Source organism: Periophthalmus magnuspinnatus, chromosome 17, assembly GCF_009829125.3.
Source record: "Periophthalmus magnuspinnatus isolate fPerMag1 chromosome 17, fPerMag1.2.pri, whole genome shotgun sequence".
NCBI classification, from domain to species: domain Eukaryota; kingdom Metazoa; phylum Chordata; class Actinopteri; order Gobiiformes; family Gobiidae; genus Periophthalmus; species Periophthalmus magnuspinnatus.
Window position 1 is genome coordinate 24,958,254 of NC_047142.1, and position 17,006 is coordinate 24,975,259.

At 39.8% G+C, this 17,006-nt stretch overlaps 3 protein-coding genes across 4 annotated transcripts; 1 reads left to right on the forward strand and 2 right to left on the reverse strand.

Annotated features, from left to right (window-relative positions):
• Positions 1–1,703: 1,703 nt before the first annotated feature.
• LOC117385661 (transcription factor Jun-like) lies at positions 1,704–3,541 on the forward strand. The gene has a single exon (XM_033982962.2). The coding sequence runs from the start codon at positions 2,022–2,024 to the stop codon at positions 2,973–2,975; it is 954 nt and encodes a 317-aa protein (XP_033838853.1). The 5' UTR covers positions 1,704–2,021; the 3' UTR covers positions 2,976–3,541.
• A 5-nt stretch (positions 3,542–3,546) lies between these two features.
• On the reverse strand, positions 3,547–6,327 carry tada1 (transcriptional adaptor 1). Its single transcript, XM_033982442.2, has 8 exons — positions 6,209–6,327; positions 5,806–5,897; positions 5,667–5,732; positions 5,463–5,554; positions 5,169–5,381; positions 4,876–5,027; positions 4,399–4,555; positions 3,547–4,290 (listed from the first exon to the last, which is right to left on the reverse strand). Exons 1-8 carry the CDS (start codon positions 6,280–6,282, stop codon positions 4,138–4,140), a joined length of 999 nt encoding a protein of 332 aa, XP_033838333.1. The 5' UTR covers positions 6,283–6,327; the 3' UTR covers positions 3,547–4,137.
• Positions 6,328–8,688: 2,361 nt separating this feature from the next.
• angptl1b (angiopoietin-like 1b) lies at positions 8,689–16,100 on the reverse strand. 2 transcript variants are annotated; one of them, XM_055228294.1, is made up of 6 exons: positions 15,872–16,100; positions 15,190–15,329; positions 12,933–13,755; positions 11,819–12,012; positions 10,515–10,785; positions 8,695–10,080 (listed from the first exon to the last, which is right to left on the reverse strand). In XM_055228294.1, exons 3-6 carry the CDS (start codon positions 13,732–13,734, stop codon positions 9,893–9,895), a joined length of 1,455 nt encoding a protein of 484 aa, XP_055084269.1. In that variant the 5' UTR covers positions 13,735–13,755; positions 15,190–15,329; positions 15,872–16,100; the 3' UTR covers positions 8,695–9,892. The 2 variants fall into 2 exon arrangements, with proteins under 2 accessions (XP_033838836.1, XP_055084269.1); XM_033982945.2 differs by lacking the exon at positions 15,190–15,329 and having other exon boundaries at positions 8,689–10,080.
• Between the last annotated feature and the right edge of the window lie 906 nt (positions 16,101–17,006).

The following is a 17,006-nucleotide window of genomic DNA, read 5'->3' on the forward strand; positions in this document are numbered from 1 at the left end:
AAACAAAGATGGTGTACTCTACGGAAGCATAACTTAGTAAAAGAACAGGAAGGCACAGATGGTTTTCAACAAACACTAGACACATGCAAAATCTAGGCCTACTTTACTTCACGAGCCTTTCAAACATTAGCATTATAACAATATCTTTATAATACCTATTTGTTTTATTGTTATTAAAGCAGACATCAACACCCAGGGAGTTTAGTTCCATGTGGTGCTGGTCAGTTCCTGATTAGAAAACTGTGCAGTGGAAACAGCAGGAGCAGCCCAGAGGAAACAGTGTTTGAACAGAGCTGGTCAGGAAAAGTTGACGGGAAAGCAGGAAGGGCAGTTGCAACAGAAATGCAGTAAGTGCCGTGACACAGGTGTAGACTACAGGAGGGGACTTGCTACACTATACAATACTATGAGAGAAAAATATCAAATGCAGCCTAATAGGCCTAATAACAATGATTCATATTCTGTGGAGTGAATGAATAAATGGCCAAGTACATGAAAATGCCATGTACCCATTCAAATTTCATGATTCCAATTGTGTAATGCAAAGATAGTTCTTGGGTTAACTGGTAACTTTAGCAGCTCTCCAAAAGCTGTATGAATTCTACATACTAAGCTTAATCAGTGACATTTGATTGATCCCATGTACACTTAAGACTTACACTATAAAGTAATAGTTTGTTTTATGTGATACTAACTGTGCCTCATCAAAGGCTGGTTCTGGCTATGTCGTGTATTTTGGTTTAATTTCAGACACTTGCTTTAAATGACCACTACCTTTTTTTCTTTTTTTTCTTTTTCTGAGGGTCCATTACAGTTTGTCTCCATAAGATGTTACTGCTTGTCTAAAGTATGGAATTAAACTCTTCTGGCTGACTCCATGGAGACAAGGAAGTGAAAGCAACAGGCCAAGTAACAGGCCAGATCTGTGGAAGGGCAAGTCCAAGCACAGTTTTAAGATTTTTTTATTTTAAATTTTTTTATCAAGAAAAACACCAGTAATTCAAGCAATAGATATGTTTGATGCCATATTGTGGGACATTCCAGGCAAAACAATAGCATTTACGTGGAGACAAATAGGCCTTGCACTTTAAAGGTAGACTATCAATGACACATTATGGCCGCATAATTTTCCCGAATTAGTGTAGCACAGCAGTTAGGAGGTCCTCTGAGACTGTTTACTTATTTATTGGTGGCTTGAGGAGAACGTGTTGAATAATACAATGGGGAGGCTAGACAGACAGGACAGAATCTGTACACTGTCACTTACTATCTTGACTGCTTCAGCACAATTTAAATCACTCAGGCAGAACTGAAGCTTCACTCGTACACTATTGGATGTTTGAATAAGACTATAATTGATTGGGCTATGGGGTCATCATTACAAAAATCGGATTTAGTGAGAATACATATTTGTTTATCAAAATGTATTAAACTTTGGTTAATTACGCATTTGATATACAATCAGGAGTGATTCGGGTTACGCAGAATAATTGAGCGGGTAACTAAATATTCAAAAACACTACGTAATCCCATAGTCCATTGCTCCAGCGTCTGCATTACCTAATCCCGTCGACCATCGCGGGAGGCGGGGCAAGTGCCTGTTGTCAGAGCAACCTGCATGTCATTACAGTTTCCCCGCCCATCATATCATCTTCGGCCAATCAGAAGCCTTAGAAATTACATCATTGTTATTTTCAGAGGGGCTGCAGCTTAGAGGTGGATAAAGTTCGTCTCCACGTTGGAAGTGATACTAAGTATTATCCCGGTTGAGACGTTATTTTTACTTTTCGAGAAGGAAAACAAACAAATAAGGTACGTGTCATACGTGAAAACCAAACGCAAAGGCGGAAGAACAGTGTTTTTGTATGCGACTGTGCGATTCGCGGGAGAGGAAAGTTTTCTTGGGACAGTTGTCGAAAGTGGAACTTCAAATATTCTACAACACTTTCAGCGAGGACTGTTGAGTCACGGGACATATGAAAAGGGACTTTTAAAAACAGTCTACGAAACGTAGTAAATCTATGTCCAAAAAAATGGAAACGACCTTCTATGAGGAGAACGCCTCCAGTACGCAGCGCGACGGGACAGGGGTGTTCGCATTTAACCCCAAGACTCTCAAACAGACTATGACACTGAATCTGAACGACCCGAAAAACTTCAAGCCCCAGCTGAGCTCCAAAGCTCTGGACATCCTGACGTCCCCGGACGTGGGTTTACTGAAGCTGGCCTCGCCTGAGCTCGAGAGGCTCATCATACAGTCGTGTACCGGTTTGACTACTCCCACCCCGACACAGTTCATCTGTCCCAAGAACATCACAGACGAACAGGAAGGATTTGCCGAGGGCTTCGTAAAGGCGTTAGCAGAACTCCACTACCAGCAGTTACCAGCGCCAGCCGCGCACTCTGACGCGCAACCCAGCGGCAATAACAATGTGGCATCTGGCCCTTCTGTGTCCGAAAATGGTGGAGCCCCTTTCAGCAGCACGGCACGCACGGAGCCACCAGAGTATACTAATTTAGGCGCATTTGCGGGTGGCGTGGGCTCTGTTACGTCCAATGAGAAACACTCCACATCTTATCCACTCGTCCAACCACCCCACAACCACATAGACCACCAACTAGCGGTGGCTCACCACCCACGGCTCCACGCACTCAAAGAGGAGCCTCAAACCGTCCCGGAGATGTCCGGGGACACCCCTCCTCTCTCCCCCATCGACATGGAAAGCCAAGAGCGCATCAAAGCGGAGAGGAAACGCATGAGGAACCGGGTAGCCGCGTCCAAATGCCGGAAAAGGAAACTGGAGAGGATCTCAAGACTGGAGGAGAGGGTCAAAAACCTGAAGACCCAAAATACGGAATTGGTTTCCTCTGCCAATGTTCTTAGAGATGAGCTGGCGCTACTCAAGCAGAAAGTTATGGACCACGTTAACAGTGGCTGCCAGCTTATTCTCACCCAGCAGCTCCAAGCTTACTAGAAATAAACAAGTGGCACTTGGGACCAAGCTTTGTAGACTTCACGTTTGTATATAGATCTCTTTTTGTACTCACTATCTGCCACAGACTGGCCAAGACCTCAAGACAACGTTCATGAAAAAGTAACCCCATCATGTTACAGGACAGGTGCTTTTGTCTCAAGGGTGCACTTTAGTCTCAAGGGTGCACTTTATGACACCCTTTTAGGCTACATAGAAAGACTGTCCCAGATTTTATTTGATGATGGTGATGATGATGATGGAAAAATAACGTTAACTGGACTTTACCCCGCATGATCATGCACTAAAGCTTTTATTGCTTTTCATTTTGAGCCCTGCACTGAGTGTCCCACCAGCTAACGTACATTGACAGTAACACTAACAGTAAACACATCACAGAGGATGTTAATTGGTGTAGCATTTACTGACAACTGCCTTATTTTCTTAATATTTGCATACAATTTTGTTATATGGGTGTAACTAACGTTAAACCTGAAATAACACTTTTTAACATTTCTACGTTGTATTTTTAGCACTTGTAAATTAATACAATAAATGTCTTCAACATATAGCCTGTTTTAGTCCTTATACAATTTATTTCAGTGATACTACGGAGAAGAACGTTTACAATTGGGTAAGAGGATTTTGTTTATGAAGACACAGGAGCAGACGGGACAGTGAGTCACCAGCTGACAGCATGAGCCAGCGTGCTCCTTCATTGGACAGCTGCGTGTCGGAAGTGCAACACAGCCAAATATGGTAAGAGGCTGTGACGCCGTACGGAACCAGTATCTGAACGTGTCTGAATCACCGTCTAGCTGCGAGCTTAGTGCATCATCGGTACATTTAGGTTTACAATTCAGTGTAAAAACGGGCTTGCGGCTTATTAAGTAATCTAGCTGACAAGTACAAAAAGATTTTTATTAACACTGTACAAAAAAAAAACAAAAAACCATCACACATTTGCCATTCGTCCATAAAGATGAAAAAATCTAATGACTGGGGATATTGTAAATTCCATATAAAAGCAAAATAAGTAAGTGACAAAGTTATAAATCCTGGTCCATTCATTTTTATACACAATAAGAACCATATGAAGGTTCCAATGTTTTAGGATTAATGTCATCCTCAGAGTTCCAGTTTTGCTTTGGATTTATGAAATCTATCAACCAACTAGTATACCATCCTTTGAGGAGATCCGTTGTCGATGTACATAGTCTTGTTCAAGTTCTTCGTGACTGGGGTGCCAGAGCCGTGACAAAATGCGTTCCATATTGAGAGCATACATTGTGTGAGAAGGCATCACACCATGGTTTACCTTTAAAGTAAAATGAATGTATCATCAATACTGTACATTATTCTAACTATTAATAGAGATAGAGAGTGGCAGTTTTGACCAAATTTTGACCAAGGCATAAAGACTCACCTGTAAAGCTTCTAGAAGGTCAAACATGTTGATTGGAGGTAGCGATGCAGGAAGAGTATCAGCAGAACAAGCTAACAAATGAACAGCCTGCTGCTCAGCTTCATCCGGTGACATCTGAACTGGAGGCCCAGCCGGAAGGGAGGCACTTGGAGGAGGACTAAAATTACAGATTAAAATGAAATTATTGTCAATATTTTGTGCACATATAAAATAAAAATTCTGTTGCACAGTCCTTAGTAGTATTCCTATTTCTGCTTGTATGTGATATTAGATATAACACCAATCAATAATACTAAATGCTAAAAATACAAAATATACCAAATGCTTTTAGTTCAGACCCACACATACATGCTCATACTTAAATATTTTGTTTATCAACATAGTTTTAATATTTAATTTAAAACTATGTTGATATAGTTTTAATTTTAATATATTAGTTAGTTCAATGTGTTACATACTAATATAAAAGAAGCTTACCATTCCATAACACTGTGATAAGCAGCAAGACTATTTTTCAGATATGGCTGAGGCACCACATCATTGCCAAATGCATAAGGGAAATGGCCGTCTCGTAACCGGTAAGCTTTTCTTCGGGTGATCACAGCTGTCAAGACATCTTTCAAGTGATGCTGCAATAAATTGTGGAATCAAGCAAGATATCAGTTATCAGATCAGTTCTATATTTGGTTAAAATTCAAAAGACGGTACATTGGCAATTTAACCTAAATAAAATATTAGTTAACACCTTTGCCTTTCTATTAGCTACACACCTCAACTGCATGGACCATTGTGTTCACGGCATCCTCTGTGATGTTATCCAGCCCCAGTTCAAAGGCTGTCACCATCATGCGGGCCTCCAACTGACCTCGTGTGGGAAGCAACAATGTGTGGGCGCTGAGACGCAGCTCCTCCTCCTCTCCACCTGCATCCCGTGGACTAAAGGGCTGTGCTGCACTCAGAGGGTTCTGGGGCTGGAATCGGTGCTAAAGAAACAGACAAGATTTATTAAACATTTTACACATACTGCCAGTCAAACACATTTATTATTTTAAAACAAAACTTACATCAAATTTTTGCCTTGAGGAACTTTTTTTCTTCACCTTTGGTTTTCCGGGCTTTGAAGCAGGGCCACTTGACCACTGTAACGGTACGCCCTCTAGAGGATAAAATATAAAAACAGTATAGCATGGTTGGAATTGCCGTAGCTACACTATTGCACAAGCGTTTTGAGGACATACTTTAATAATACAATATAAATATTCTGATACCTGGTGTAGAGACGATGATCTGGCAGCGGGTTAAAATGGCCAGGAGAAAATCATTGTGAAAGTGAACTAGAAATAAGAATAAAAATAGATATATGTGAAATGCACAAATTAACAATATTATAACAAAGAAATGACAAACCATTTTCTTGTGCTAGCAGACGACGTGCCTCAATGTCAAATTCTTCTTTGCTGATCTTCTGCTTGAACCACAGCTTCAAATTTGCCCAATAACTAAAAATACAAAAAAAATAGAGAAGATGCTTTGGCAGATAAGACTGTGATTCCTTTTAGTGTAATTACACCAGAGGGGGGCTTTTCTTAAGATAATAAAGCTTTATAGAAGCAAACAGTCTAAAGTCAATAAAATTACTGAACATTTTAATCGCCAAATAGTAACTTAAACAATTTACAACATTGGATGCTAGCAAGACTTGTGAGCTAACGTTAATCTTTACTTTAATGTCGAGTGTTTTTGTTTTTACAAATAAGTAACAAAATAACATGGGAACATGCTTATCTAAATGAAGCTAATTGTAACTTACTGTTTAACATTATCGCCAATGGCATCAGTAAGATTTTTCTTTGCTATTTCGAGCTCACTTGAATTAGCGGCCATTGCGTCCGTTGTCGCTTATAATGACGTCATCAATAAGCGTCTGACTTGCCCTTGCAGAAAGTTTACTTTCTTCATCGTACATTTAACAACAAACTAAATTAGAGGTTCGTTTCATTCATATACGGTACGTGTAAGTAATAATTGTAATAATACGTTTCGTCCCATCTCTTTGTGACTTTGGGCTTTGGGCCTATGCTTGACATAATGCAATAATGCAAAATGTATTTACATGACCAACAAGAAAATTGCAGTGATTATATTTCGTTATTATTTGTACGTGTTGCACTATTATTTGGAAGATTTAAACGTCGACCTTTGGAAGATTTAAAGATCTAGACCTTTTGCATTTATTTTTACATGTTCCTGATATAACCACAATGACCAGTAGATGGGAGTAGATCTTAATTTACAAAACCAAAAAGGCATTTAACTTCTGTATGTTCTGATGAGGTTATATTCTTATATTCTTTGATTAGGTTATTTCAGTTTAACGTTGGAAATAGGACAGTCACTGCCTGGTAGGCCCTATAATAACAACTTTTAGTCTAATGTGTAAACGTCCAATTAAATAAATAAATAAAATAAAATAATGCAATACAATCTTATAATCTAAGGTGTAGTGACCATCATAAAAAGAAAACTTATAAATAAAGGGAATCACGCTGTTTTAGCCTTTGAGAAATTCTAGGACATGACTGACAAGAGATTTCCTCCCCAGCTTTCCTGTGTGTTTATCTTTCCTGCTACTGGAGTATTAGCCTTGTGCCTTCATGCTCCTCTTTTTTGCCCCTTGTGGTTTTGTGGCCCTTGCTTCTTGTGAGCCGGTTTGTGTTCTGAGGCCCTCATCGTCTCACTGTTTTAACTGTGGTGTAAAAACAGTGAAGATGTCAGTCTGACAGTGCCTCTTGCTCTTTCTCCCCAGGTGGCTGTGAAGCCTTAAGCAGACCTCCATGACTAGGACCATATATCACAATAAGCTGGATTGTTTAAGCCGAGCAGGCAGCACACACACAGTTAACGCTCAAATAAACTTGAGGGTTCTCCAGTTCGGCGATTAATGCTGACTCTGCTCTACTGAGGTCGATCCATTTTTAATGTTAAAGTAAAAGACAAATAACTTTAGGACATAGGGTCAATACTTTTTTCTTTGGATGACAAATCCATCCAATACACTTCACTAGTATAAATTCAACTGTCTTTTGTTTATGTCTAGACAGTATTTTTAGCTTATCATAAATGACATGTAAAAACACCTCTTTAACAAAGTATGAACCTCTTCAAACTCTAGTGTGTACTAATAAGGACATGGGGCAGAAACCTCCCAGATCTGTCTACTACCACATGTACCATAAGAACTGTTAATAAATCAGATGAAATTTAACTGAAAGGCTGAAATGTGTGGTTGTTTACAAAGAAAACATTACACTTCCTGTCAGTTGATTAGGCACCTGACACTAACTGTGCTTTTGTTTATAAATGAGTTGGCCGCACGAACATTTTCTCTAACACTGACCTCTTTTAGTAAACACAACTGCACTGTATGGCCCCATTGGTCCAAGAATCTACCAAACCCAGTACCATTTTGGAGGAGAGCTTACAACCTCTTGGACAGTATAATGACAAGGAGAGCTTTGACGCATCGATGTTATCCAGGTGTCTTTGTGGGGGAGGACTGTGTGTGTCCACTACATAAGAACCAAGGATGCCACCTCCAACTTCACCTTAAACAGGTGCAAGGTATTTTGTGGCAGAGACTTAACTGTTCATTTACAAGGTCAAAGAGATGCAAAAAATGCAAGGGTTCCGTGTGTGCACTGAAAATAGGAGTTGTTAGTGCATCCCACATTGGCACTTTAGTAGCATGGGTACTGTAAACTGAACTGGCATTTGTATACTAACTTACTTCAAGCTTGAAATATACATCACTCCAAAATTTCAGTTTTGTCATATTCCTGTCTGAAGGCTATTTTCTTAATACAATACTAGAACTAAACAATATGTTCCATATATACACATGTGAACAGAATAAACAAAAATACAAGATAAATGACAAGATAAAAGGCTATCCAGGTTCAGAGCTATAGGGAGAGTTGAGAAAGAAATGTATGATTTTAGGAAATAATTCCATCTATTCTGTTAACACAGTCATATTATATTATCTCATACAACATATGTTTTTGTAAACTGTTAAGTTTCCTCAACCAGACATCTGCCTTATGCACCACCACAACAGAAACTATAATACTTAACGTTGAATGTTGCTGAAACTCCCTACATGAAAATTAATATATTCAATTTATATGAAGGCATTCATTGCACAAAACATGACAGGACCTGCCCCCATAGTGACCTCGACCCTCCCAATTTATAGTTCTGTAGTACAGACAAGTAGAGTGACTCATATGTTTTTAAATCTTTTATTAGTCTGACCACTTACTGCTGTTGTCATTAAAAAAACAGCACTTTGTGTTTTTAGCACTGTTGCATTTTTTAACTTTAAAAGAAATAGTTTAATAACTGGGTGTAGCAGCCACAGTGGGGAAATGAGGCCATAAGAGAATCTCTTTTCATCTAAATACACCAAACACTGTCTTATACACTGTTGTTCAAAACACCATAGCCGTTACAGTGAATAAAGAAATGGTCTCTGGGATGTGTGTGCCTACAAAGAAAGCACTAGGAGATATTTTAAAGAAAACATTTGCTTAAGGCACTTTTGCATGGAAAGAATGTAAATTTCTCTCCATCTAACACAAAGCAAGAGGGAATGTAACCTGGAAATGAAATTTGGACTAATTCCATCTCAATTCACCGACTCATGTCTATATTTTCTTTGAAATGTACTTGCAGAATGCTCCATAAACACATTTTTCTCAGCTCATAACCACTAAAAACAAATCATTTTGGCCCTTCCCACAAAGTCGCTCACTGGAAGTTGATCAACAACAAAATGAGAAAAGCATATAACAGCACTTTCCATTTGCTTTTACTTTAGCACACTTGAAGAATGATTGTCATTTATACATTTGAGGAAATTACGTCTATTCCTGCTAGGATAATTTACTGTTTGACCAGGACACCAGGTCCTTTTCTGTTATGATAAGTTAATTATACATATATATTATAGGTTCCTGTAATTTCAACATGGAAATAGGAGTAACATAGAGTACAAGGGTCATTTTAAGTGTTGGAGGGATTATAAATTGTGTCCTAGTGTTTTGCACATCAATACATTGAAAAAATATATTTTGGCAAGATCAGAGAAAAATTTAAATCTTTTTAAGCGGTTAGCAAAATGGATTTTCCATATCACCAGTACTATAGGTCAAGTAAAATGCCACATATGTTTTCCCCAGACAGTTCTCTGAGAGTGGCAGGAAGAGCTGGATTAGATTCCATGTTGCTCAAGCTTAAGAAAGTAATCAATGAAAGTCTTTCTCTCAGTAGGGTGACTTTGTAATGAGGAAAACACAGCCCAGAAATGACAGCTTACACTGATTAACTGCGAATGTTGGAGGATAAACGACACAGGTAGTTTGTAATGTCCACAAAAGTTACTGCTTTTCAAGGCTGATTGTCTCCATTGCCTTAAATCTCTGACTCTGTGTGCTCAGTCTATAGGCCGGATCATCATGCGCACTCCTTTCATAGAGTAGAAGCCTCCTCCATAATCAGCCCAGAAGATGCCATCTTGAAACTTGCTGCGGTACACTCCCCCATTGTACCACACTCCGTTCAGGTTGGTTTGTCCACACGCATTGTACCACCAGCCTCCTTTGTGGAAATGAGCGCAGTTACCTGTTATGGGGCAAAAACAGTTTTATTAGTAATAGCAAATCATATTGGTGTGCAAAGTATGCATTTCATCATTAAGCTACAAGGTTCACTACTATGGTTGTAGGAAATAGTTGTAAGTTAGTTTGGTGTACTCTAGAAAGATAGATGAGATACTGCATAAGCTCCACTGGGACATTTGGGATGATGCTATAACTATGATTTTAAATGTAGCTAATTGCAATTTAATTATTATTAGAATTATTCTCAATTTCAAGTTTATGTTTAAAAATCTTCACAAAAAAGTACAGTTACCCCAGAAATCTACATGAGTATTGTAATATTGTGCATTGCTTGAGATAACTTTTTTGTGTATTGTAAAATTTGGTAGCTTTGTTTTATCCCTACACCAGAATTGATATTGTTTTGTATGGTTTGGGTTTTTGATGCCCCCATACCTGAAAAAGCATCCTTGTCACGGTCCAGAGTAGTGAACTGTTTGGCGTTGTGACTGGTGAGGGAGTCCCCTGCATTGCCCTGGTAGGCACCCAGACGCAGCCGGTAGCCCTCACTCTCCGGCTCCAGGTGGAAGCTGTTGTACTGGGCATAAACCTTCTTCCCCATCCAGTCCTCCAGCTCCACCAGCAGCTTGTAGTCCAACTGTTTCCCCAGGAGATAGATGCCCTCCAGACCCAGCCAGTACTCCCCGTCTATGTTACCAAAGCCACTCTAAAGCACACAGATTACAAGGTAGAGTCAAATTGCAGAAAACATTGCAAGATGTTTGTTATGCGGGTTCTGTAGTTTAGAAACAAGACAGTTGTTTGGTATAATGTGGAAGAGAGTGTGGGAAATAACAGAACAATGAAAATGTTGTTGTTGATGAATTTTACCCATGATTCTGTAATTTAGACACAAAAGATGAAAGGATCCAAAATAGGATACCACTCTGCCTTTGAAATCCACAAAAACATGTCGTAGTCTTTAAACTGTAAAATAAGCACGATTCTGATGCGTGTAAACCCTTACAAACTATTGGGTTTCAGCGAATGGTGAAAAAAGATTGAGCGTCTGTGTTGAATAACCACGAGTGCTCTACAGTGTGTCTGGCCTTGTGCCTTCACAACACTTTGCATGGAGGAGAACGCTGAGGTTTTCGATTGTGGATTAACACTTTAAGCCAGAACATGATGAATGATGCAGGGTTTTAGACCTGGGCCTCCTGGTTTAGTGCTATGTGTCCCTGTGTACATGTGGTAACTTTGTGGGTGAACAAAGAAGCAAATCACTGTTGAAGCGAGCCATTTAGCTTCCAGTTACACATCTACTAGTCTGAGTGGAATCACTGAGGCTGCCAACAGTGATATTCTCAATCTGTCTAGGCACTGATGAGAGGGTCTATATGAGGCCTATAAGCACCCACCGAGCATTTAGGATGGCTGCATAGTAGTAGTGGTTTTGGAAAGAAACCCCCACAGATTGGGCTGTGGTACATTCTTTCCTACCGGTCTGTCTAAAGTTTCATAATGAGAATCTCGCACTAAAGGACCTCAGATGGATAGAACTGCTGACATAGCATTATATATAACACAAAGTAAAAACACAAGAACTCCAGCTGAGGAAATTGTCCTGAAGACCCCGATGATTACCCTGATCGGCCCCATAGTTACGTCTGGATAAATGCAATCATAGATGGAGTGAGAGACAAGAAAGACAAACAGAAGAGACAGAGCTTTAGGAGTGTGCTTCCGTCTGTCTTCACCTTATAGTTATCCCAGTTCCTGAAGAAGTTCACAGAGCCGTCTCTCCTGCTCTGGATAACAGTCCAGCCTCCATTGTCTATGCCCTGTTCACACCAGACCTGCAGCGGCCTCTCAGCCTCGTCAGGTTTGATCACATACATGCCACTGGTGCTGTGACCCGCTTCCTGAGCCTGGAGGCAGTCTCTGAAAGGACCTTAGGAGGAAAACGTGTGAGTGTGACAGGCAGCTTAGGAATAAAATAAGAAGACAGACAGTTTTTATGGGATAAACTATTAACAACCAAAACTATTATACAGCTGTAAGGCTTTTGGCTGTAGAAAATACAAAACAATAATAAAACGCCAACAGTAAAGTTAGGGAAACCAGTAAACGAGAAGGCAGACTTGCTAATAGAAAACACATTTCTTTAGGATGTAGGCCCTGGACTGCTTTACCCGCAACCAGAACCTGACAGAAGGGCAAATTAAGAATTTTCTCTCGAGGCCAACAAACCAAATTAGATGTTCTGTTAACACACTGTAAAGTGGCTGAAGTTTTGTTAAGGTAATTCCCATTACATGAGTTTTAATTACAGGCAAACATGTAGAATGTTGTTTCTAAGGGCGTCACCTGTCTAATAATGGAATAATATCTGAAGGTATATGAATGCTGAGCTAAGAGGTTGGCCTGGGGTCTGCCTCAGTCTCTCATGCAATGGAACAGTTTTGTCAGGATCCTTTTTATACAGGGCTGCACTCAAATCCCACACTTTATTATTCTTGGGCACTGGCAATCTTAATGTGTGAGGAATTTGAGTTGATGAGCGAAATAGCATTGGTAAGGTCTTTCTCAGTGCAGCTCCAAGTCCTATGCTTCAGTTGAGTCTGAGACATTACAACATTTTTATTTCCATTCTGGTTAGTGTTTCTCTTGAATAGGAAGCAGACTTCCAATTGAGTTTGGCAATCATTAACCTGTAAAATCAAAGCCATGGGTCTACCTGCTATTTGTGTCTGACTTTGTTTTCAGTTTTCCTTGGCCTAAAATGTCATGATGGCTCAGAATTTTTGTGGTGATTGGTGAAAGGGTGAATGAAATAGGATGAATGAAGGGGCTGACAGATGGGTAACTCACCCTCTGCACTGAAGTTCCTGTGTGGAGTTTCTTGTGCTTCCAGGGTACCACTGGTTGGCGAAGGCCCAGAGCGGGAGCCTCTTTCCCGGCCAAAGGCTCTGGTATTGTCCCTTTGGATTTCATTAGTAAAGCGCGGGACATTTACGGGGATGTTCTCGGGCACCACCTGCACCATTGGGGGTCCCATCAGAGGGGGCTCTTGTTTGCGACTGTAGACCTGCATACAGCGCTCTTCTAATGCTCCAATAATCACAGACTGGTTGTTGACTATTGCTGACAGTGCTGCATACTTCGCCTCCAGTTCTCTGTATCGTGAAGACAAACGTAAGGATTCTGTGGTGGCGTTTAAGATGCGTGTTTCTAACTGTGCCAGCTCTAATGAGTTGTCTCTCTTTCTGATGATTTCATGCAGTAGTTGCATATAAAGCTGGGTCACTCTAGAGTTCATGTTCCTACTCTCCTTTCTCAGAAGTTTCATCTCATTCACCAAGTTCCCGTCCACATCCACCACCAGTTTCAAAGTCTCCATCTCCCTCCGCTGCTTTGATAGAAGATCTCGCACTGCAGCCACATCCAGTCTTGTCACTCGATCTTTGTCTGTTGAATAACCACGAGCTGCACAGATTGGGCCAGTGATCTTTTGCTCAGGAACGAGGAACGTGTAGGAGCACTTTTTAGGCTCAGCCCCAGCCTCTGGAGCTCTTCGTATTCTTGTTAAAATGGGGTGTTTTGTTAGAGCTTCAGTGTTGATTGAAAAAGATAAACTCAAGCAAATTAAAATACTCCACAATCCAGTTTCCATGATGTCGTTTTATCTCCAAACCTGTAGCAAGAACATACAACATAATTTACTGCACTGAGTATCTTCTGACATGGGAAAATACTAAGATTAACATTAATAGCTGTGTTATAATGATTAGAATATTCAAATACACTGTACAGAATAACTTTGGTCACATCCTTCTCTTGCAGGGGTAGCCACAGCAAATTGTGTAATGATTTAGGTCAAATTTCTTGACACAACTCCTTAGCAATAAGAAGTCACAACACCAGAACTACTAAAAACAGAATACTATTGAAGAAGTAAAATACATTTCCTCCGTAGGGCTTCTGTCGCCTTTAGTCCTCTTGGAGCCCGACCAGTGCCACCCACTCTCTGCAGATCTGTTATCATAACTCATATTTTAAAATACCTTCTCTTTCATTATGTATCAGGTGTCTGGGTGTGTTTAAGCGCTGGAATCTGGTTTGCATTTTTTTTCAGTTAAGTTGCTAGTTTGTGAATTCAACACTTTTTACCACTTTTATATTTATATTTAGACTGTGTGGCACATATCAATACCATAAAATTATTAAGTTTGACTCAATATTTCATGATGTGTTATGATAAATGGAAATGAATACATGTTAGACTGTTATGATTGGGGCTCTTTGACGTGTTGTTTCTGCATGACTGGTAACAATTGGGACAGAAGTGGGAGGAGGAGCACTTATGAGTAATGGTTTCTGAAGTCCATTTTGGGGAGGAAAACATTTGTTTTGAATATATTGGTTTTGACAGTGGGGTAGAGCAGGATTTGGTGACGTTTAGAAATCCACACTTACACAAAGATCCCTGCCTCTATATTCAATAACCAATATTTTCTTTCAATGCAGAGTTTGGGGGGAGCCAGTTTTGGAGAATTGAGGTTTTCATGCTCAATCAAGCCTGAAGAAATTTGAGTGGAAGTGGCCAAGAACATTAAATAAGCGTAGATTTCTCACAAGCCCAGAATATGGCCCACTTTGTGTCCTCACTCAACGCAGGATTTAAAACAGATGCCAAAAATAGAGAATTAAATAGATCCAGAAACAGACAACAGGGCTTTTCAATCATGTATGTGGCCTACTTGAGTTTTGCTGAAGAATACTGACCACAATAAGTGGTGTAGATCCAAACGCATTACCTCAGCTCTGGCACTCCAGGGCTCTTTTGTTAATGTCAAAGTTTAAATAACATGGCTGTGTACAAATAACTTATTGACAGAAAAGACATCCTGGGCCAGTATGAATGTTAATAAGTGCATTGTTGCATGGTTATAATGTTGAAATACACTACTAAATCTGCTCATAAAAAGGATCACAATTATGAGAAACACTAAAGCTGCAGTTTGTTTTGCCTCAAAGGATAGAATAAAATGTGCCTTAAAAGAAAATGTGTCAGAAGCACCTTGGCACTGTCACTGAGATGTTACGAGCCAAAAAACATATTTCCAACCTTTTGTTAATCCTAGGGCAACCCCCGTTAATAACTTGGACTCAGCAATTGGCCCGTCTGCATGTCTCCAAGTCTACAGTCTCCATGTCCACAGCCCTGCCGGTGTTTACATAGTGGCTGTCTGTTTGTCCCAGTTCGGCCTGTGAATCCCATTTATCCCAGTTATTACAACCAGCTCTCTGTCTATTACTCACATCCTGCTGGTCTTCATCAACTCAGCAGCAGCAGCCGTTTTGTTGACCTATTATGAGTATTTTGTTTCACGCTAGGACAAAGCCAGAGCAGAACCAGGTCTGAACAACACACTTCACCAATACTTAAATGCAACTTACAAACTATTTTCGATACAGAACTGAAGGCTCACTACACCATATGAATAAAACTTAAGACAAAATGCAATATGGTAATACTGTACATGCACTGGACATGTGATACACAATTAACTAAAGCTTGTGTGATAATTATAGTTTTTATATTGTTTTTAGTAGTATGAATAAATTTATATTTAACTTAAGTTAGTTTTATTGGTTCAATGTGCAATCTTTATAACATAACGTAATTCTGATTTATGCAGATTCCCTCTCTCCATGTGTCCAGGCTTGGGACAAGTAAAAAGACACTTGTGAATCCTTCCAATCACATTTCAAAACTGTCCTTTTAGATCTATTGTAGCTTTTCATACCTTGTTTGGTGACCACCTCTGGAAAGTCCAACGGGAGTCTCTTGTTGACTTTAATGGTTTTTTCTGTAGAAGCTAAATCTCTCCATTCTCCTCACTCTCCTCTCAGGCATCAGAATCATGGGAAAAGAAGGCCTGCCCTGCATACAGTCGTGCTACCAGCATATACTGTACGCGCGAGGGAACAGCAGAGGTTGGTCCAGAGAGAGGGAGGCTGGTGAGGTTGTGTGTTTTTGAGGAGAGGGAGACTTGGTGCTGCCCTCCCTCTTTCTCTGGTGTCATCTGGACTTTAGCAATGAAACTACTCCTTGAAGGTGCACTATGCAACTTCTAAGGTGAAGGGTCCTCTACCTGCTTATCTCATCTGATCTGTTGCTGCTTTGCCTGGAATGTTCCACAGTATCACTGTAAACTCATCTTTCTCCATAGAGAAAGCAGGTAATCCCCACCAGACAAATGTACAGGTCAGATCTGTGGAGAGATAACTCCATTCACAGTAAAAATGCATGTTTCTCAGAGTATTTTTGAGCAATAAATACACATATGATTGGAGAATTCAAAATAGACTATTAAATGTGATATTACAGAGCATCCCAGGCAAAGCAAGGTACATAGTGCACCTTTAAAATAATATAGTAATAATTTACTTTTAAAGCTTACTCAGAACAATTAGCCTCATCTGACTACAAATCAAGTAAAATTAAAAATCCTATTAGATTTGTTAAGTTCTTATATGAACAAATTTAGTCTTATAGTTTGAGAAAGTCTCATTTTACTCTATAAAAGTAATCAGCCTCTTTCTCTTTTAGATTATGGCAATCTGTGGGCCTCCATAGCAGCTGTGTTTATTTAGTTTTGAGAACAAAGTGGAGAGGATTTAGCAGACAAAAAGGATTGCCCTGAGCTCAATGTTTGGGCGTACAACGGAAACAGGGGCTCTTAAACATGTGGAGTCTCTGTTAGAAGAAACATGCTCTTCATGTTCAGCTGAAACAAACTGCAGGACTCCCATAATGGGACAGACAAAACAACATTAATAATAATTTGTAACATTTGGTTTTAGTTATTTGTTGCAATTGTTAGTTTTGTTGTTGTGGCTGTTTAGGGTAGTCACATTTTATTATTTCATATCATATTC

Coding starts and splice junctions, on each gene's coding strand:
- LOC117385661 (XM_033982962.2), top strand. CDS start 2,022: ATGTCCAAAAAAATGGAAACGACCTTCTATGAGGAGAACGCCTCCAGT.
- tada1 (XM_033982442.2), bottom strand. CDS start 6,282: ATGGCCGCTAATTCAAGTGAGCTCGAAATAGCAAAGAAAAATCTTACT. Junction 5,555..5,666: donor GATCATCGTCTCTACACCAG/GTATCAGAATAT, acceptor TTTATCCTCTAG/AGGGCGTACCGTTACAGTGG. Junction 5,028..5,168: donor CAATGGTCCATGCAGTTGAG/GTGTGTAGCTAA, acceptor AATTTATTGCAG/CATCACTTGAAAGATGTCTT.
- angptl1b (XM_033982945.2), bottom strand. CDS start 13,734: ATGGAAACTGGATTGTGGAGTATTTTAATTTGCTTGAGTTTATCTTTT. Junction 10,786..11,818: donor GGAACTGGGATAACTATAAG/GTGAAGACAGAC, acceptor TGTGTGCTTTAG/AGTGGCTTTGGTAACATAGA. Junction 10,081..10,514: donor TGACAAGGATGCTTTTTCAG/GTATGGGGGCAT, acceptor GCCCCATAACAG/GTAACTGCGCTCATTTCCAC.